General features: G+C 36.5%; 1 protein-coding gene across 4 annotated transcripts in view; it reads right to left on the bottom strand.

Annotated features, from left to right (window-relative positions):
• The window catches only part of FMR1 (fragile X messenger ribonucleoprotein 1), a 30093-nt gene that overhangs the window by 4990 nt on the left and 2919 nt on the right, over positions 1-22184 (bottom strand). For 3 of the 4 annotated variants that reach the window (XM_063170491.1, XM_063170492.1, XM_063170493.1), the window contains exons 2-12: positions 16796-16848; positions 15840-15933; positions 14766-14837; positions 14339-14487; positions 13250-13343; positions 13045-13161; positions 10209-10379; positions 10028-10106; positions 7621-7730; positions 4201-4287; positions 1205-1400 (exon numbers count right to left, since the gene is read on the bottom strand). In XM_063170491.1, the coding sequence (XP_063026561.1) occupies positions 1205-1400; positions 4201-4287; positions 7621-7730; positions 10028-10106; positions 10209-10379; positions 13045-13161; positions 13250-13343; positions 14339-14487; positions 14766-14837; positions 15840-15933; positions 16796-16848 (1222 nt within the window). Of the gene's footprint in view, positions 1-1204; positions 1401-4200; positions 4288-7620; positions 7731-10027; positions 10107-10208; positions 10380-13044; positions 13162-13249; positions 13344-14338; positions 14488-14765; positions 14838-15839; positions 15934-16795; positions 16849-21214; positions 21271-22184 lie in introns of all 4 variants that reach the window. The other variant, XM_063170494.1, reaches the window with a different exon arrangement.

Genomic DNA, 22184 nt, shown 5'->3' with positions numbered 1-22184 from the left:
TTTTGTTAATGGACAATTTTGGGATGTTTTTGCCTCTATAACATACATAATACAGAAAGGTACACAATATATATTACTTCTTCAAAATTCAAGACCGACTAATAAAAATTAGTTGTGTGTTTAAGGCTAAATAATTAAGTGTGTCACATGCTTAAAATTGGTGTTATCAGTATATCAATAGATTACTGAATATACTACAAAATGTAAATAGACGTCTAATAAGACATAAGTGTAATAGACTAGACTCCTTTGTATTTCTACAACTGAAAGTTGTGAATGTAACCTGTCCTGTCTCCTCTCACCACTGCAATTCATCTATGAAAAGAAAAAAATTCCATCATGAAACAGCCTGTAAACAGACTACAAAAGAAGAGAACAAAGTCAAAATGCTAGAAATGTATCAATTCAAATAAATGGCCATTGCAATTTTTCCAATTAACAGATCACCTTTATTGACAAAAGCTGGTCCTTTCCCCATTTTTCCCCCCCATAACCCATATTATTTGCAAAGTGAGTTCACATCTTCTAAAAATAGTAAACATCACAAAAACATTAATTTTGTATATGCAGAACGTAAGCTATGATTTTCATACAAAGTTCACACTACAGGCCTTTCAGTCAGGACAAACACCAGCTGACCTACACTATGGATAATGAAGTAATAGATTGCTCTGAAGAAGCACGATCTGGAAAACTATTCATTAATGAATTATCCAAGGTTTCAAAGAGTAACACATTATTTTGGTGAGTATGGTCTTCTATTAAAACATAAAAGTTCAATTTATTAAGAAGAAAATAGCTTTCCTGTAAATTGAGCTACACAGTACTTTCACCTATAAATATTTATATTAGGATAGACTCACAGGCTTAAATGAAAACTGAGACTTAATGGTCAGGAATTGTTCAAAATATAGATAAAACAACAATCCTTGCCCTAAGGAGTTAGGGAATAACTAGTTATGCTCCATAATGTAGGAGACAGAAGCATGCTGTAAGAAGCAGGAACTGCATGGAAATCAGTGTAGATTACAGGAAAGCACTACACTTGGAAGTACTTTCCTACAGCATAAAGCTCTGTATCATCTTCAAATATTAACACTCAATAGTAACTGCATTGTAAACAGCTCTAAGTCCAGTCTTTTCCAAGCAGTCACAAAAGCAGGAGGCCTCCCTGAGCAGTGCAGGTGTCCCTGGAGGCACCTACCTGAAGCATAGCCTGGCCCACGCCGGCTGTGGCCGCGGTTCCGGTAGGGGCGGCTGCCGCGGCCGAGGCCGGGCCCGTCGTCCGTCATGTACCCTTTGTCCTTGTCCGGGCGGTTCGAGGGGGGCCGCGAAGTGGCTCCGATCTGGCGCAGTTGCTCATCAATCTGCAATCGTTCCAAACGCAGCTGGTCCACCTCCTGTGCAAACACAACCAGCAAGTCATGGACCACCACTATGTAACCATCTGCATGTGCACACACACGGGTCTCAGAGAGAAAAACCACTGAAATATTACAACTGATTAATACTCAAACAGTAAATCAGCTTTGAGAATCACTTGTCTAACAGAAAGGCTTTCAAGTGTTCAAATCCATGTGCTACCAACACAATTCTTACAGTGGCACAGTTTACAAGTTTAGGTTTGTATCAAGAAAAAGCATTCAGATCAGAACACAAGCTCTTTACACTGCTGCACATAACAGTTATTAAACAATTCTGATGTAACAGTATTGTTCCTTAAAAGGCACTCTGCTGTTAAACCCTACACAATGATAATGAACAGTATGAGGAAGCATAAAAGCATAGAGAGAAAAGTGCTGTAACTCAGACACAGAAGCATCAGCACACAGCACCCTTCCCATATACAACTGGGTAAAAAGAGATACAGCAACACATATTCATGAAGTACCTTTGCTAGTTTCAGATATTATCTAGCTCACATCAGAGTGGCGATCTCCTTTTTCTTTAATTAGGGAGGAATCTATTGATAGAAGTTTCATTCTGACACTGCATTCTCTGCAGGTCACCTAGCCCAGCCAGGACTTTGCTAAGATGCTCTGGTACTCAGGAATGCACTCCATCAGTGACTTGGTGTATGGCTCTTCTCTCCCCCTTAAGATATTCCCTAACTCAACCTTCCTTTAGGAAGACTAAGTAAGACTTCTTGCTCCTGACTCTCCCATTGGTATTAGGGGCTGATGTTCCTTAGGATGAAACTTATAAATAAAAAAAAAACCCAAAACTGACGATGACATTCAGCATCTCATCCTTCCTGTTTATGAGCAAGTTCCCATCTCCATCCAGCAGCAGGCCTGTATTTTCTTTGGTATTCCTTTTGCTGCCAATATCTCTGCAGCAGCTCCTCCTGTTCCCCTTCACACCTCTTGCCATATTCAACTCCTGACGGACTTCAGCTTTCCAAACTCATCCCTGCCCACACAAATTGTGTCCATCTGATTCACCTGTCCTGACTTTACTCCTGGTATCCTTGGTTTTCCTATATTAATTTAGTCACAGGTTTCTTGCTGATCCCTGCAACCCTACTGTTACTTTTGTGTGAACACCTGCATATCAAGATGGACTATTCTTGAGCTCAGAGGTGATGCTTTAAGAGCTGCTCTTCCAAACCTGTTTTCCTTCCAGGAATGTATCCTATGGGATTCTTCCAAGCAGATCCCTGAACAGGCCAAAGTCCACCTTCCTGCAGTCTGAGGCTGTGAATCCTGGTCTAAGTCAGTCCTCTCAAGATCCTGAAAATTCACTACAGTCATTCCAGCCAAGTCTGCTTTCTTCTTTTAACAGACCAAGAAAACCATGACTCTGAGCTGATACATAATAGTGCATCAGCATCAAATGTACTGCATCTTTTACAAAAAGTTTCCTTAATAATCTTTGCCTGGAGGCATAAAAAACATGAAAATCTTAGAGGAACAGGTCTGTCCCACTTGTCAGTGAACTGGAGGACATTATTCTGAATCATAAGGCAACAGGCCAATAAGATAACAACATTTCCTTTTATGTTTATGTTTAATAGGATGGGAAGAATCTATCCAGTAGTTATCACAGACTGATGAACACTTACTTGTGACCTTTGGTTCAGGAAGGTTTAAGAGCACAAAGACAAAGTGACCATAGCTCATGATGAACTGATCAATTTAAAACAAAACTGCTGAGCTATTTATTAAACACTTCCCACTACCATGTCAGTGCACATTCAAGTACTGACTCACGTGCAAGTATGCACTTTAGGCAGCCAAAGAAGTTTAAACCAGAAATATCTTTTCAAAGCATAGCAAGAATCCAAGAAATGAACTTGATTTTTAGTATTAGTTTTCATCTGGTTCTTCTCTGCCTCTGTCTTGTGACACCTGCAGAACTGCTGTACCTCTGCTCCAAAACACTGACAAAAGCAGAGTTAAAAGGTAAAAGTGACTGAGTTGGTAAGAAAACAAAAGTTGTTTCTTCTCCTGACTTCTCTGATTACCTGTATTGAAAAGTTTAACAATGTATAGAAATTTTAGCATTCTAAAACATTCACTGATGGCTACTGCACTGACTGGACATAAACCATGAATGATCTGAAGGCTTCAAAACAGATGCAAGAGTTTATTTAATTAAATGAACTCAAAGCTGTCCCTCTTGTTACATCTGGCCCTGCCATTGGGCACCTGGCAACAACCACCACAGGCAAAAGTAACTATAAACAACAATATGGGATATTTTTTGCTCCCTATACAACAGACCACTCATCACAGACTACTGAGGAAGTTATGGAGCCAAGAGGCAAACACAACATATAAAGCTGAGTTGCCTACAAAACATACTCAGGTATGAAATGTCAATTCATTACAGAAAAAGTAGTTTAGCATTTTTGCATTAAAACAAATATCCACTCTGTACAAGATTCTGCATGGAAGGACGTTTGCTCTGCAGCTGCATGAAGGACTGACTACTCTCTCATATATAAAGCTGGCAGCACATTTTGACAGATTTTTTTATTTTCTTACTCTTCTGTAATGTGCATCCTGAAAGATGTTGTCATCCCATTCTTCAGATAAATTATTCTTTTAAAAACATTTCATTTTCAGACAGAAAACCTTTTATAATACTAATTGTTCAACAGTCTCAGGATCTGAACAGTTTATCATCATCACACTGTTACCACCCTAAGTATTGATAGAAAAAAAATCAGTGGTAAAGCAGCATCATTATCCTCACCTTTAAATAATTAAGATGATAATCCAGAAGAACAGTTGCATTAGTGATGCTATCCTTGGTTCCTACAAACACAAATGGTACCATGCCCTAAAACACAGAAACAATAGGCTTTGGTTATTGATAAGGTATTGAATCCTGAATTAGGTAATGAATTCAAACTACTGTAAAACCTGAAAACAATTCTTACACCATGAATAAGCAAAAATGAAAAAGTGAGACAACAGTCCATTTTAATTCTGATATTGACTGCACCATGTACTCTAATTCCCTTTATGCAAAGAGTTTTTTTCAATAGGCAGATTTACATCATTTGCATCACAATGTCAATATTTATTTTTCTGAACAAGTGAAAAAGAGTCAATTTAGAACACTATGTTTTCCCCCTTCAAGCTAATACCACCTTTGCGGACTGCATCCATTCTCTCACAACAGCTCCTTTTGGTCTACCTTTGATCTTTTAAAAAAGTAAATCAAATTAACATTCTGTCACAAAACAAAACCTGATCCTTCTTGAAGATCTGTACAGCTGTAAAAAAAAGCGCCAAAAAATATTCAAGGAAGAGTTAGTACTTCAGGTGATGATTTCTAACTTACAGTTCTTCTACCTTTCAAGCATGTGAAGTGATTCAATAAACACATGGAAAATATAAATCTGGAAATTCTAAAGTCTGGAATTATGACACTGAGAGACAAAATACCTAAAGATTAACTTAGGTAGCCAAAGCAGGTGAAAACAAAAACTGTCTAAAAGGTTCCACTGAGTGTGGAAAACAAAGTAAACCTTAGCAATAGAAGGACAATTTCTACACCAAAACTTCTGACACTCAGCCAGGTCCCTGCAGCATTTCAGAGGTGCCCAAGAAGTGAACCTGACTGTTCCAGCAGCTGCAGCACCTGGGCAGGAAAAGCTTCACTGTGGACTGCAGAGGTTAAGCTGAGCATCTCCAACACTCAGCTGCTGAAGCCCATGGCACTGCAGAGCAGAGCCTGGCACACCTGCTGATTATCTCAAAGATTGTTCTGCTATCTCATCATTACCTCTACAGAAGCCTTTAATTTTCACTGTACACACACCCTTTACAGAATTGCATTCCAAAGGAAGGTTGGCTGCAGAAGTGAAATCATGTAAGACACTAATGTCTTAAAAATTAAAAGCACACTATGCTGAGATTGCCCAGGAGTGGCCAGTCTATAATTTGTCTCCCCTTTTAGGGTTGTGTTTGGTTTTCTTCCCCCATCCCTTTCTTTTACAGGCAAACCCCTTACATTAGACCTTACACATCTACATTAAGTAACCAGGAAAAATAATATATACACAGTCCTCTAGTCCTAAGGCACCTCAACATTAACACTGACTTTCATAAGCATTAAAAATTCTTTAGCCACAGGCATTGTTGACTGAAATGTTTTATTATCTGGGGTATTTTAAGTTTCATAAATATTTTATACAACCTGATAAAGAGCAGTGAAATTTCTACTAAACTGGCACTAACTAGCTCACAGTATCAATTATTAAATGATGACAAGACAAATGATTTAAGAGGGCATTTAAGGAAACTGCTTCTGTTGCTTCTGGCAGTGCATTCAAGGTATAACAATGCCAGCTATTAAGAATATGAGCTGGTAACCATGTCAAGCAATTTCAGCCATACAAAAGCAGCAAAGTGCTTATTTATTGAACCTTATTTTTGTCTTCAAAGCAGAAGAACCTATGTTCAACTTGGGTGCAGTGGGGGAAACTGAGCAGCCTGCACGTGCATACTAAATACAGAGATAAAAGTAATATACATTACTGTAACAAACAGTACCTATCTCATTTTAAAATATGAAAAGCCTGAAGATAGCCTGTTATAAAATAATGGGATGTATAAAACTGCACTTCAGACTAATAGGCAGTATTCTAACATTTCAGTCACATAAAAAGAACCAAGTGCTGTATTAAAATGTAATTGAACTACTGTTCTACTACAAGAAGAAGGGCTGCAATATCCAAATTTACATATGGAAAGATTATTTGGATTTTATAGTTGAAATAAAGCTGCATTCAATTTACAAGTACCAACTCTTACCTGTTCAAGTCTGATCTCAGGTTTCTGAGATGACACAACTAACACATGAAGCAGCGCAAGCAATGCCAGTGTTAGTAATGTCATTACAGGTAAAACAGAAGTATGAATGCAGAGCTTGACAGGTAAAAAAGACCTTTCAAGATAATCCTTCAAAGCTGCATTTTGGATAGAAAAATGTAAGCAAATCAGCTTTTTCAAGTCAGAATTAAAAAAATAAAGCCAGACATACTCTCTGCAGCCATGAGTCCTGGCTCTTTAACCCTTCTGTGATTCTCTAGCCTGCAGCAATAGCAGCACCCTCTTGCTTATTAAACTAATTCCACTTTATGCTGCAGGAATTTTTCTTTAGAAATTAAATACGACTGACCAGTGAAACCTTTAAGTCTAAATATTGACCATTTACCTTTTCAGACAGATGTAAAACTAGTAGAATAGTAAAAAAAGCCCTTAGTTAATTGCCTAGCCACTCTGTATACAAAGATGGAAATTGGATTGTGGATTTCCACTAAGTCCTACAGCGATAAAACAGCAGAGGAAATAACTACTCAAGCAAGAATATAAGAAACCACATTTCATAGCTTATCCAAAGTGCAAAGGTTCTTAGCTGGTACATATTTGGATTCTGAGGTAAATGAAAGGCAGTTCAGTTTTCTTTAAGCACATTTCACACCTGGAACTGCAGGGAGTCTTTTTGCATTGAGATGTCAAGACCTTCATGCTGTAAGATTTTTTGCAAACCACAACCTTGCCCCTCAATGCAGCCCCACACAGAAGTGCCTCAAATGACAATGTTTGAGACTTCATTCAGGCACTTTGCAAGGCTGCCAGCCCTCCTGTGCAAACCTGGGCTTTCAAAGTGTTCATGCTTGTTTTTTCTTCAGGTTATAATTTACAGGCTCTTGTGAACCTAGGTAGTATTTTTTAAAAGCAGAGATTTAACATAAGGCACAAGTTTTTCATTTCAACAGAAAAAATTGCAATGAAAAATTAAACCAGGTAAAAAGCTAAGAAATCAAACTCAAAGAAGATTAATGAATGAAATCAGTAAGTTTCATATATATGGATTTATAGCACATGCTGGGAAATGTCATTGCTTCCAACAGGAACCACATGAAATCTCTAAAAAGATGCACCACCAATAAATTCCACAAAGCTTTTTTCTAAAACAGAGAAGCCAAATTTATATAAAAAATTATACTCCAAATTTTTATTCCTCAGCATTAATAGAAAAAGATAGAATCCATGAGAAAACACATTAATCACTTATCTTACCAATACAAAGATACAAGGAAGAAATTACTTGATAATTGGGTAGAATATAACCAATTAGAAAAATTAACTGAAAACATACCTCTTCTTGTGGAATATTTTTATCATTTTCAGCCTCAATTCTCACTCTTACAACGCCAGATTTGTCCACTATCTCCTGAATCAGTTTTCCATTTTTTCCTATTACTTTTCCTACAGAAAGAACATAAAGAACATTCAACCTGAGAGTATTGCTATACTCTAATTAGACAAGACTATTTAAGTGCCAGTGCAAGAACTTGATCCTCTACAACAAAGATTTAGCTAATAAGCCACAAACTAAAATGTTCACATAAGCTTGTGGTGGTAACTTATAAAACATATTGATTACAGAAATACTTGATACCTTGAATGCTTACTTGGCTTTGCTTTGGTAGGTTTAAAATAACTTCAAAAATTACAAATATTTCTGTTTGCATTTAAAATAGCCAACCAAAACAAACAAAAATCATTTTACAGTGCCTTAACATCTGCTGGAACTACTCCTTGTGTAAGCAAAACTTAGTTCATTTACAAAATCTTAGTTGATCAAACACTACCAAAGATACGGTCTGAGGCTGATGTAAAATTCTCTAAAACTGAGGTTTTCAGACATTTTTGCCAGTAGTTTATAATTCACTAAAAAGTCCAGGATAAAAATGGAAATAAATTATACTCCAATGCCAGTAATGCAGACATGTATCTTCTGAAGGAGACATTCTACTGTGTGACAAGGAAAATGAAAATTTAGCTCTCTCCCATCTCAGCAAAACAACATGCTGCAAACCGGCAGGAAAACGAAGCTGCTTGGGCTGTGATGAGGGAAGACACATCCTTCAATCACAGCTTTCAAGAAAAGCTTTAAAGAGTAATGTCAAACATGTTTTCTGGATGAAACAAAAAAAGTATTTTTATTTAACAAACTGTTGAACATGTCTTAAGACATGATCGTTTTTCATTGGCACATCACTAAATTAGAGGTAAAAACCCCAAGTGCATAACAGCTACTGTTTGACTGATACAATTAATCCATAAAGAAGAATTTAAATACCACTTTTAGTTACAAGAGACTCCTATTGCTCCTATCATTCAAAGCTAAATAAAGTTTCATTTTTGTGTTTCAACTTTTCTGACATGAATATTTGCAGAAAACATGACAAAATATACCCAGTAAGTTCCTCCTCAATGACAAAAGCTGTTTTGATTGTCAAAAACTATTTCTGAGTACTTTATCTGAATACTTTATTTCATTATATATTACTGGCAAATGGAACAGCACCTTACTAATAAATTTAAAAAAGCCTTGGTAATGATTTAAAAAATAAATCACTCAAAACCTCCACAACTTACATCAGTTACTCCAATCCAAGCTTTTGTGAGGATTTGGCAACACACACAAATATTTTCAAATAAAAATGTCCATACAGACTTTAAAAAATAAATAACATCTTGGGTGGGTTTCTTCTTTGTTTGGATTTTTTTCAGTTTGAATTTTTAAAAATAGAATTAAATAGAAAAAGGTGGTTTGTTTGCATTTTCTTTAGATGAAAAAGTATCAGTATATATATATATCTATCTAAAAAAGCCTTCTGCATTTTTAAAGCAAATTACTAGGAATTTTAAATGCCAAATTATTCAACATAGCTTATTTCAGACATAATATAGGGTTCAGCCAAAGTTATATTCTAAAGGATCCTTGTCAAGAAGAGTAGAAATGAAAACCTGCCAAAAAATATAATTGCTAAGTTCTAAAGAGAAACAGACTTTAAGACCTCACATTAAAATAATGACGGCAGCTTATCATTTTCACTTATCACCAGTAAAAACAGGGGGGAATAAAGAAGGGAAAACTGTTTTTAATCAATTCCAGAGCTGAGCTGCCACATTCCTTAGGACTTGTCCTGCTGCAGAATTTCACACTGCTTCAACACCAGCTTTCATACACTCCCTGACAACCTATTAAAGCATTTGCTTTCAGGGCTATGTTTTACCATAAAATGTCTTCTCTGCTCTTTTCTAATCTACTGAATGAAATAATGAATTTTTATTTTGCTTTGTAGCATCAAAAGATTATTAAAATACTTCTCCACATATACAAGGGCTGCATGCGTTTTTAAGACATTTTTAATTGATTGGCAATGGAAGTGTTTTAAATTTTCTTCATCACTGATACCTAGTTCATCTCACAGTGCTGCTTCTAAACATCTCTAAAAGGACAGGGGAAAAAAAAGACAAATATAAGTCAAAGAAATTATTCAAAATATACTTGGAAAATAGGAGACTGCAGATTCATCTTTTCTGTAGCTGAACTACTGTCTGGACTTATTTGGGGGAAGTAAATAATTCTCCAGCTCAATCCAGAAATCATTCTACCTTGTACTTGAGCATCAGCACATTGCTTCCAGTTCAGTGCAGTTCTCAGAAGGCATTTTTCCTTACTTCCACACAGGCAGCCTCCAGAAATGACTTACCTACTAAATTCCTTGGGACTTGTATGACATCTTCAGCAAATTCCAGGTAACTTCTTGCCTTTTTCACAGCATCTTGATCCTACAATAGAAAGAAGTGTAAGAAACAAGATACATTTCCCCAAGGTTTTTGTTCGCTTGTTTCCTTCAGGTATTTTTGGAAACGATAGAGAAGGGAACTCACCTCTCCATAAATATGGAATGTACAAGTATCTTCATCAAGATCAATGGCAGTCACTCCAGGGACTTTTCTGGCTTGCTGAATATTAGCACCATGAGTGCCAATGGCCAAACCCATTAGGTCCTCACGTACTACAAACTGTTCATGGAACCGGGATGCAAGTTGCCTAGAACTCTGAAGAAAAATCTCATGTCAGCTCCCTTTGATTGTCTCTCCAGCACACTGGAGAGAGAAATCAACATAAATTTCAAGCCTATTATTCAATCAGATGCTTAGCCTACTTTTTATTTACTCAATCCCTTTACTGCTCTTATTTTAGCTTCAAAACCACCAAGAAGTCTCCTTCAGAAATGTTTTAAATGTTAACATAAGGCTGGCCTCTAGCTGTGTTGACACCTCCATTCTGAATTACCCTTTAATAGCTACAGCTATCAGGTGTTACTAGGGAAGACAGCACTCATAAGGTAGTGAAACAGTAACTCTGGTGATTATTAAAGCAAACCTTACAATCTCCAAGAAAAAAACTGCACCAATTTCAACAGGTGGGTGAAACTGTAATAACTCAATGACTGACACAATTATATATAAAACAGAGCAGCTGTGGATATCTACTGCACTTTAAAAAAATGAAGAATCTGTGCCTATGCATGACAACACAAAAAGTGTTTGAATTCAGAGAACAAATATGTTCAGAATTTCAGCCAGGAATCACACATCTACCCAGACAGAAGGGTCATACTGAGCACTCACAAGCGTGAGCATAACAGAACACAGGAAAGCAACAATTGTTTAATGCATTGTGGGAAGACAGAGAATTTCCAACTGTGATAAACTATTAAGGAAGGAGTGTTTTGCAAGGAAGAAACAAGATAAAAGCCAAGAGATATAATCCTGTCCATGTTTCTGCATTGCAATTGAAGCTGTAACTACTGTCAAGACATACATAAGCACACTTCAAATTAGCAGTTTAATGTCAGCAAAATGAGACCCACTTGATGCTCTAAAAGCCATGTTTGAGAAGTAGAGCCATGCAAGTCAAGAAGATAATATGCAAAAAAGAAGGTGCAACAAATAGGAAGAAAAAAACTCCACTGAACAAAAGAAGCTGGTCTAGCGATAATGACTCAGGAAACAAAATAGGTAAAACTGCTGGAAGAAAAGAAGGGGCAGACTTTGAAAGTTCAGTGACTATGAGACACATAAAAAGGTTTACTTGATGAAAACAGTGAGCTGCTATTAGTAATGCAGTAAAGGCCAAAGTGTTCACTAAATATTTTTTCTGCAGATGAACATGTGCAGTCTGTTGGTATGTCAGTGTCTCAACAATAATCATGAGTATGATTTTTATTATCTGAAGCTCTTGCTTTCAACTTTGGATGAAACTGATTTTATATTTACTCTAACTACAAGAAACACAAATGCCAAAATGAAAAATAGCAGCCAACTTCTGTCACACAAATTTTAACTGTATATATTTATCTCACAACCTTTATTTAAGTACTTAGGTAGAAACTGAAGTTCAACAATGGTTTTCCAGTGAGAACCAAATCAAGTTTGAGACTTTCACAGCAGCAAAAAGACTCAGTGCTACAATGACAAGAAGAATCCAAGATTAGTTTGGGAAAGGAATCAATGACAACAGTTGTTAGTGCATGCATTTGTGGGGGCATGTAAAGAGAATTAGCTCTAAAGAGGCTGTTGTTCTTCCCACCTCCAAAATAATACTTTGCACTTCAAGAGGTAAACTGCCCACACAACTGTCAGTTCTGGAGGATAAAGAAGAATGATTACTGAAGAGCTACAATGGGGTGCTCAGTAAGGAACACCAGTGAGAAGAAACTGGTCCATCCCTCATCTTGAGAAAAATGAAAACCCAAACAAACCTAGATTTCAGCTCTCAAACACAGAAATCAAGATATAAAAGAGGGAAGAACAGAAGTGAGAAGTTCTTGTAAAAGTGAGTATGCCCACTGGACACACAAGGGCTGAACATGACATCCCACTTCAAACAGATGGAACCCCTGGGAAGGGGGAATGAAACCTGGCTCTGCAGAAACACTGCTGGTATACACCTGTGTCAAACTGAGTTACAGGAGTTTAAGTGGCACCTCTGATTCTTGACAGCGAATCTAAAAAGTTTTCATAAATATTGCTATTTTTTCTAATTTGTAGATAGGAGAAAAACCATGAAGAAATGTTAATCCTGGTGTATAAAAAAACCCTTATTTCCTTGCCTACTCTTTTTCTTTTCTTTTTTTTTTCTTTTACCCATGGACAAGGATGACTCAAGCTTCTTGCCAGTCAACACCCACTCACCAGTCACAGGAGTATCAGAAGCTGTATCTGCTGTAAGATTATTTCCTAACATTTTATCTATAGACAAACCTATCCCTTCATACATTCTACCAGCATCAGTTTTCACCCCCTTCATCTCATTTTCACTGTATTATTTTGCTAGATCCAGTTCTAGTCCTATCAGGATCATAACATATTCACTCCCATCTATTTTTAAAGCTACCAAATATGTGGCATTATTTGTGCAATGATGGCTATTTTATGCTTCAAAATATGAAAGAAATACACATGTATGTGTATTTACATAGCTGTATTCAATCCCCCACAAAATCCTGCTGATAAAATGAGTCTTTGAAAGAACAGGCCTTGTAACTGTAAAGATCTTTGTTGGATGACACTTCCACCTGCCTTTTTTACCACCCAGATTATTATCAATACATCAATACTTTCACCTCAATGCAAGTCCCACCAGCTAAGAAACACATCAGGGATTTTTTTATTATCTGTTTCACTCAAATTACTTCAGGGAAGACAACCAACATACCTCCAGCTGTTTGCTGGCTTCTTCATTTCTCAGTATCAGGGATAGCTTGGTGCGCAGACTCCGAAAGTGCATATCAATGAGCATGTTGGCTCGCTTCGTGGTCACGTCGTTGATTGACTGCATGGGTAATAAACACAACAGTGCTTTACACACAGACTCGTGAAACAAACCACTGCCAATGCTCCAGTAAAACATTTGTACTTACCAAAATAATAAGCTGGTGGTTTTCAGAATCATATGTTACAGAAAAAGCTCCAACTGCCTTTTTGAAGTCCTTATGTGCAGATTCTTTGGCACACCTAGGAATAAAAATGTAACAAAGTTAAAAATAGTAACCACTGCATTTATGGTTAACAGTCAAAAAGATTAATTCCTTAATACAAAGAATGTAAATAAAGATTTGCAAGCTCTCCCTTTCAAAGCAGGTGTTATTTTATTCTATTCTGTTATAATTTATTTTACTAATTTTTTTTCATTTGCTTTCACATGAGTAGGATTAGAAATATTTCAGAAATTTTCTGTATGTAAATCTGTGGAATGACAAGTTAGACAAAACTACATTAAAAACTATAATCACTATGATCAGCAAGTTCAAGATTTCAAACACATCATGAACCATTAAAATGTGTGATTTCATTTTAACCCCTGCAGCACTCTAAGGACCATATGCTCATCTCATGCTGTGCTTGGCTTCTCCAGGTTTCCTGTGTCTACTTGTGTATGCTGTAACACTAACTTCAGGAAGTTTTAGTCTAACCTGAATTTATAACTCATCCCACACTGAGACAATAACATACATCTTAAGGAAAGCAGAAAGTGACCTGAAGGTAAACAAGGGGAGTCAGTATTATTGTGACTTTTAGAGCTGTAACTATATAACAACAACAGGTCCACGGCCTAGGAGAAAGTTAGCTGGCTTTGTATCATACTCTGGGAGGTTTCATTATTGTTCAACTATTCCCAGAGCCATCATGAAATAACAAAAACTGACCAAGAATGGATTCAGATTAACCTGTGCAGACTAGTGAACAGTGCTAAGAGTGAAAATCTTAATCTGTATCACACAAACCTTAAAATTTTGAAGAAAGTGTTTCTTCCTCCAGGAATAAACCACAATTCAAAAAATCATCGTTTCTATTTCTGAAGTATGACCACATGAATATTTGTATTTTTTACATTTTTACATTGCAATAAGTTAATTTAGAGTGGTAAAAAACATTATTATTCTTCTTGTCTCAGGCTTAAGTAGTTACCCACATTCTGAAACAAGTTATAAAGAAACGCTTGTACTTACATTTGCCTTAAATCTTCAGGTACTGCCAGTTTGATTTTATGAAAAGTATCTTTTGTTGCGGGTTTATTGGGGTTCACAGATCTCAAACGCTCAATTGTGACAATTTCGTTGTATGTAGCATCACAGGCTGCATATTCTATTACGTAGAACTGATATAAAAATAATAAAATCATCCAAGCCACATATTTTATGACATGAGTGAGCATTACACTATTAAGGAAAAGGTACTTTTGTTAACTGTACAAGTCAAATTTGACTTCTCAGGTTGAGGTTAATGGTAATTGCAATTGTCCTAATCAAGAAACTCTTAAAAAAATGAATAGAGATTAGTTCAAACCATAGTGTACATCAATATATAAAGAGAAAAGAAAGAAAAAAGTATAAGTCAATATAATAAATATATATATGTATATATGCATACTCCTACCTCACCCTTTATCATTCTCACTTTAGCCAACCACCAACAGCAGGGTTCTTTTTCATTTGCCCTGGAATAAACCTGAACAAAATACATACATTATATCCTTAAAAGACATCACAAAAGCTGACACTAATATGATCAGGAACTCCATAGGAACAAAACCCAGCAAAACATCTTAGTACAAAAAGTCTCTGAGCACAACACAGAAAGCATGTACCAGCAAGATTGTATGGACAAATAATAATAAATAATACAGTGCACAATCTACTGCAGTAGCTGCCTCAGTCTTGCATGCAGTTAAAAGAGAGATAATTCAGACTTTTACATCTGTTAATATTTAATCAATAGTATTACTAATTGTGTGTAGGTCTGATGAAGTCCTACCAGTGGGTGAGAGGGAGGTTACCTATCTACACTTCTTTAGCACATATATGCTATCAGCCACACCTGTATTACAGAAGTTTTGCCATTTTCTTATTTTTCAAATTAAAAGTCTATAGAGCATGCAAGCAGAATGCAAATCTTGCAAGTCCTCTTTCTTTAAATTAATTATGAAAATAAATGTCACAATTTTATAAAATAAGGTTTTAGAAATATGCTGTTTAAAGTCAATCTCTTTGCATATACACGTAAGTATTTACATATACACATATATTTCTATGTTTTCATGTACACACACATATAATGCAAATTATGATTCAGCTTGAAGCTTTGGTAACAGAGACATTATTACCTTACGGCTTAATAACCACAGTTCATTCATATTTCTGAATTAAATGTCCTAAAAAGGACTGATCTGTAATCAATGTAACATTGATCATGTCTATAAATCAGCATATTTGTAACTCATGGTACATGGAATTGTACATGGCCTTTTGTGGTACACGGAATTTGCATGGTTTATTACTGTCAAACTCTGGGTTTGGAGATGTGCCTGACACTGTGCTTTCTGCAGTACTTGGAATCAAAGGAGGTGACATCACCTAACATGGAAGCAAACCTTCCAGTGGCTTGGCTGACATTTCTCACAGCAAGTTCTCTCACTTCTCAAGACAAGAGCTGTTAATGGAGCATACACACCTCTACTTCATCGCTTTCATTTATGTCTTTATTATAGCCTGCAGGTGGTGGGAACCTCACATCATGGAATGGGATTTGTCTCTCTGGTTGCCAGCTGCAAACAAAAATCACAGTGAATGCTCTAAATATTTTCATCTTCTTTGTAAACAAAGTCAAACATTTTTAATCCAATAATTTTACAGTTTCAAATTCAGTGGAGCTTTTGTGCATATATGCATTAAAGGTAATGTGATCCAATGTATACGTAATAAGAAAAAAATTCACATCTAAATGACCACTAAGCATCTTAAATGAAACCCTGATGCCCCCCTGCAGTCTTTTGAATCTTCTAGTAGAAGCCCTTCCTCTATTTACAGGGATGGTTTTTAACCCCAACATTAGAAACACAGATAAAAAAACATTCCATAACATATTTGGACACTTCCTTCAAAAGAGGTCTGTATCTTCTTTTTCTTTGGTTCTACTACAGGTAATGAAAATTTGATCAGGATCCAGTCTGAATACCGTTTTCATTTTCAGTTTCTTTAATGGAGACTGGATAATTTTAGTTTCTAGATCAGAAAATTGGTATTCACCATTTATCTATAGAACAAATTTTGTAATAATGGAATCTTCTAAAACCAAGGCAAGACATTCACACGTGAAAGAGTCAGTAATAGTACAACTGCTGACTTACTCAAACATGGATTGTCATCAGGTAAATTCAGTGACAACATGATTATCTTCCCAGTAAAACCCATGTTACTATGGTTTTGCACTTGAAAGTATTTAAATCATTAAAAGCATTTATACAGAAATATCACAAAACAGTAGATACTAAATATAACTGTAAAACATGCCAGCAGCAAGTTTAGTGTATCTAATATACACTACTCTGCACTAAGCCATATTTAGGTCAATCAAATGCAAGGTTGATACTCTGTCATTTACAGGTACAACACCAGCAATACACTTACTTGTTTTCAAATGAAACTGTTATTGAATCTTCATGCACATCCTTTACAAATGCCTGTGGAGGAAACAAAGTATAATTATGTCTGTTTATAGACACTTTTAAAAGTAATTTTAAGCCTGTAAAACACCTCCTTTCCACAAATATTGATGACTCTCACAATGAAAGTATGTTTTAAAGTCAACCTTTTTAATCTTGCAACAGACTTATATAAAACACATACTGAAAGCTGATAACCTCCTTGGGTCCATGACTGGCAGCACACTGATACACAAACAGAATGCCTCAGCTGTGAAGACATTATTTCTACTTTTTAGAAGCAACAGGAAAGGTTAGTAGGAAATGACAAGATAGTTCAAGAATTTTAAATGTTTGGTTTTTATAATCACATTTAATGTATAGACAGGCACAGAAATTAAACATCAGTATTCCTCAAAAAACAAATGACACCAAAGCCCACAAAACCTCCAGGTCCTGTCTCTTCCTTCTTTACCTCAAAGTACATTTGAACATTGCACCAGCAAAACTCATCTATATCGATTTCAGCAGTGTCTTCCCCATATTTACTTCACCACACTAAATCTGTAGAGCACAAACTTTAGATAAATGCCCTGGGGCCTCCCTTCCCTTGTCTCCTGGGGGAGGGACAGCAGCTGTGCTCTCCACGCCCCCACAAAGCAGAGACAGAGCTAGAATTCAGCACTGAGGGCTCCTCCTGCCTTAAGCACTCCACTGCCTGATTTGGATTTGTCAATATTTAGCTTAAAGCCCCAAATGCTTCCCCCATTCTCCATCTACAGAACAGCAAGACCAGCATACTCAGAACTTTGGGATGTACCAATGAAAATATTTTTCTCAGCCTGAAACGATGGAGGTCACAGGTTAACCAGGGATGAAAAGATCATGGAGGTTTTATTCTTTATTTTTAAAGTACCTCTATGAACTTCTAAATCAAGGTGCTGAAGTGCTGAGTATTCCACTAACATTAATCCACACATAGTATCATTGCAAGGTAGGTAAATAAAAGCCCATGAACATGAAAGAATAGAAAAATTTTTTCTACTAATGGAGATCCACCTTAGTAGATTAAAAACATCTCAGTAAATTGAAACTAATTTAGCAGCAACTACCACTTCTTTGGAAGAATTAATTAATGAACATTTTATTTTTCTCCATTTTATTATTCTTGCCCTTGCAAGCTTCCAAGACAAGAAGAGATCTTATCTCTTACAAGAAGGTAAGAGTCTCTCTTATTTGGAAACTAAATGGTTTTTAAGAAATTCTTTTGCTATTTTTGCTTTACAAAGTACTCCAAAATATTTCCTGAGTTGCAGCACTATCTTAGTATCAAAAAAGAGCAACACCTGACCTGGGCTAATACAGAACTCCAAGAACTGGCTAAAATGAAGTGGTAATACATGTGAATGTCATCACCCAGAGTCATTCAGTACAAGGAAAAAACCATCCAGGTTGAGAACTGAAACATAACCAATGCCACTGTGAAGCTGAAGAAAAGAAGTTGAAGAAAAGCCACAGTGACAACAGCAAAAAATTATTTTACACCTTGCTCGCCTCTCAATACTCTTAAGAACTTAAGACTTTATTATTGCCAGCAAACCAAGGAGACTTTTAGAAGTCTCCAAATGTATCTGCATAATTATGAATTTCAAAATTCCATATTCCTTCAAAGGGGATTACAAGCACAGCTGATGTTTTTCAATGCCATGGTATAAAAAAGACTTAAGGCCACATCTCAAGATCATGTTCATAGCAGTACAGAAAAGGTATTTACATGAAGAGGCAACAGAGCTCTCAGGTGATCATTATTGATACATTTAGCTCATGTTTCATATTGTGGTGTATTCTGTAAGATGATTCCAGAACTGGAGATGCATTTGAACAATACAATAGTAGTCCTGACTCATTTCACATTACACAGATCACCTTCAAAGGCTTCACCCACGTGTCTCCAATGGTAGTAAAGTGCCACTTATTCTTCCAGATGCAGCTGAAATGAATACCTTTAACACCTGAAAACCACTAGGATCACTACCAGACAGTAGGCATGGCTCCTTTGTGCCACAGACTGGACAAGGATTAACAGTACTACTCAAGTATGTAAAAGCAGAGATTATTTTACAAAGCAAATTCCACAGAAATGATACCAGGAACACTTAACAGCCTTCAGGAGAACAGGGAAGAGCAACACAACTCATGCCCTGAGAAACAACCTGTTCATACCTAATTTTCTCATATTTATAAAATGTCAAAAAAAATCACCTTTCCTTGTATGAAAGGTACTTTGGGAGAAGTCATCACCTTTGTGGTGATGAAAACACCAAAAGGTGTCCTCATCAGCACTCTGAAAAAGTGACAGAAAATGGCAGAAAAATTCACAAGCACAGCAGCAAAGAGCAAGACTACATCTCATATCCAGAGAGAAATGGAAGAGAGCTCCTAACATCCAACACACCTTGAGCACAATCCTAGGGGATACAGCAATATACCTCATTAAGGGTAATAATGCTAAAACCTACCATTAATAAGTAAACCACGATGTGCAACAAATAAATCTAAGTTAAGCTGAAGACTAGCCTGGACCTTCAAAGAGTTTAGCAATTGTATTATCTGGAAACAGTAAAAGTTGAGAGATACAGCTGGCTGAAAGAGGAATGAACTACAGTGTCCTGTCTGAGCTCTCCTTACACAGCTCTTGCACATTGCTTTGGTCACAATCCAGAAATGAGAGGGAGCCTGAACCAGGAACACTGGTTAAACTGCTGACCTTACACTGGTAGCATCAATGCAGACGCTGCCAGGGAAAATCACAAATCTGAATTTCTTTAGCTTACACCAGGTTCAGAAGAGTCAGCCACAGAAGCAGATAAATATCTGGTTTTCCCTTCAGTCTGGCCAAAAACACTGATGTCATAACTCTGTGGTTTGTCTTTTAATTAATAGTCTCGCAAAATTACAAGAGTTCATTGGAATAAATTTATAATTAATTACAAAGTGAACAATGCCTTGCCAAATAACTAATTTCAAGTATGCAATATATGAAACATGTCTGCACAACTCTCTGTGATCTTTATGCTTAGAACCACCATGCAAAATATTTTAGTGACTATTAATACAGTCCTTAATATTTGGGTGTCTAATCCTATCTATCCAGAGAAAGGGGGTTCTCCTTGTTTTCAAGTTTCTTGTGACACACAAAAATGTCAGACACTTATCACATCAGTTTACCATCATCTGGACCACAGCACCATGTCAATTTTCCTCCAATATGAATATTTAAACTGATCTGTAGCACAAAAATGTATTTGGATTCTTCAGCATTATATATTTCAATTTGTACATTTTCAAGTACAAACAGAAAAGGTCTGAAACATTTCTAAGTTTTCCTTAAAAAACTAATATTTCAGCAGTAATGCCTTTGGGAAACCAAAATTAATACTTATCCAAACTGTTTGGAAGTCTTGTTTTTGTAATACTTGTGAAATTACACACAATGTTAAAAAGAAATGAAGCCTTTAACACCATAAACCAAATTCACAGACAGGACAAGCCAGCCCCAGATGTCAGTAAAGGCAGAGAAGAGGCTCTGATCTCACAGGAGTATCAGGAGAAACACAATAACCATTCATCAGCCTTTTTTAGATAAGGAGTGTAAGTAGGCATGGAAATTCAAACATAAGGGTGCAGACACATGAGCTGAAAATGCACCCCCATGAAGGGACAGAACAGTGGCTCTGATGAATTTGGACACAAAGATGAAACGCCTTAAAAACAAAGTGAAACTGGACAGAAGCAAAATGAGGTAACAGGACAGTGAAAGACTGAAGCAGCTGACATACCATTATTGCTAACAGCAGAAATACCAAGAAAGAGTACACAAAATTGTGAACAGAAGCACATTTTGTAATGGCAAAGGTTGATTCTTCTTCTGTAATGTGGGAAAAAAAATCAAATTTTCTACACCAAATTTGACTCTGAGTCACATAAACCATTTCATTTCTCTCCATGCTTCAGATATTATAAAGTAAAAAAGTTTACAGCATGGCATTTCTCAAACACATAAACATTCACATTCTAAGAATGGCTATAGCTGAATATATGGTTTAAATTTTACAAATTATTTGTTAAAAAAATAAGAATTATTGGAAACACAAGCATATTTTTATGCTAAATGGAATGATGGACACTTCAAAGGGAAAAATAAAGGCTTCAGCTGCCATGAAATTTTGCTTTTTTAAAGTCTGCTCACATCATCAGATGTGAGCATTTTCAACCATTTTAATAAAGGAGGATAATTAACTGTAAGAAGGGAAAGTAGGGAAAATATGCTTTTTAACATAAAAAGGCTGTGTTGATAACAAACGTGCATCTACTGTTAGTGTAACCATTCTGTAACATTTCATACCTGTTGGAAGGAGAATGTCAAAAGGGAACTCGGTGTATAATCAAGTCTGAGAAAGGCTGGACATACAAAGGAACAGAATAGGGAGAAGAAAAAGTCACAGAAATGGTCACCAGACAAGGAAAAGCATACAGGTGGTCATCCTCAGATGGACTGAGCAGACAGCTCATGAATGTACAGACTGCAGATACTGGCTGAGGTGTCTGGATGGAACAGTGAAAGAAAAAAATGGATAGAGGGCCACAGGAACAGCTGCTAATAGTGAGACCTGGAGTAATAAAGTGGTAAGAAAGATGAATTATTTTATCAGCTGTAGCTTCAATGAAGTTATCTATAAAACCAAGCAAACGACAGCAAGGCGCTGAAACTACTGGGATAAAAAGTGGAAGATTTTCACAAGGTTACAGAGCAAGAAGTGGCAAAAATTGGGTTACAGACAACACAGAGATATTAACAACAAACATCATCACAAAACTGACTGCCTCAAACAGGATGTTTTCCATCTTTAGCAGAGGACACAAGAGAGAATCACTCCCAAACTCAAAAAGAAAAATCAATCCCATGTTGGAAAGGCATCCAGCACGTCCCCTTTTAGAGGGAAACACCTAAAGATAATCCCAAAAAGATAAGGCAAAGGCTATCTATTAGTCCTCTGTGAATAAGAACTTCAAAACCCAATTTACTACTCCCATACAAGAAAAGATAATAAGAAGATATGTGCTAATACTGCACACCTTCAAGATCTAGTTACCTGGCTGTGAGCTGCAAAAAGGCAATTTCCTCTCCCTGGATTCACAGTCCTGGTGCTTGTTGGACCAGGTTTCATGGAATAAGTAAGGAAATCTAACATTTTCTTTCCAAGGATTCTGGGCCCAAGCACATAGCAAGTCATGACTAAGCATCTCTAGGTACCAGACTGTCAATTATCCCTGAATCATGCCCACTTACTGCACTGTGCTTTCCATGGAATCAT

Source organism: Melospiza melodia, chromosome 16, assembly GCF_035770615.1.
Source record: "Melospiza melodia melodia isolate bMelMel2 chromosome 16, bMelMel2.pri, whole genome shotgun sequence".
In the NCBI taxonomy this organism is placed as follows: Eukaryota; Metazoa; Chordata; class Aves; order Passeriformes; family Passerellidae; genus Melospiza; species Melospiza melodia.
Note: the sequence above shows the minus strand (reverse complement) of the source record. Positions and strands in the feature narration are given on the sequence as shown.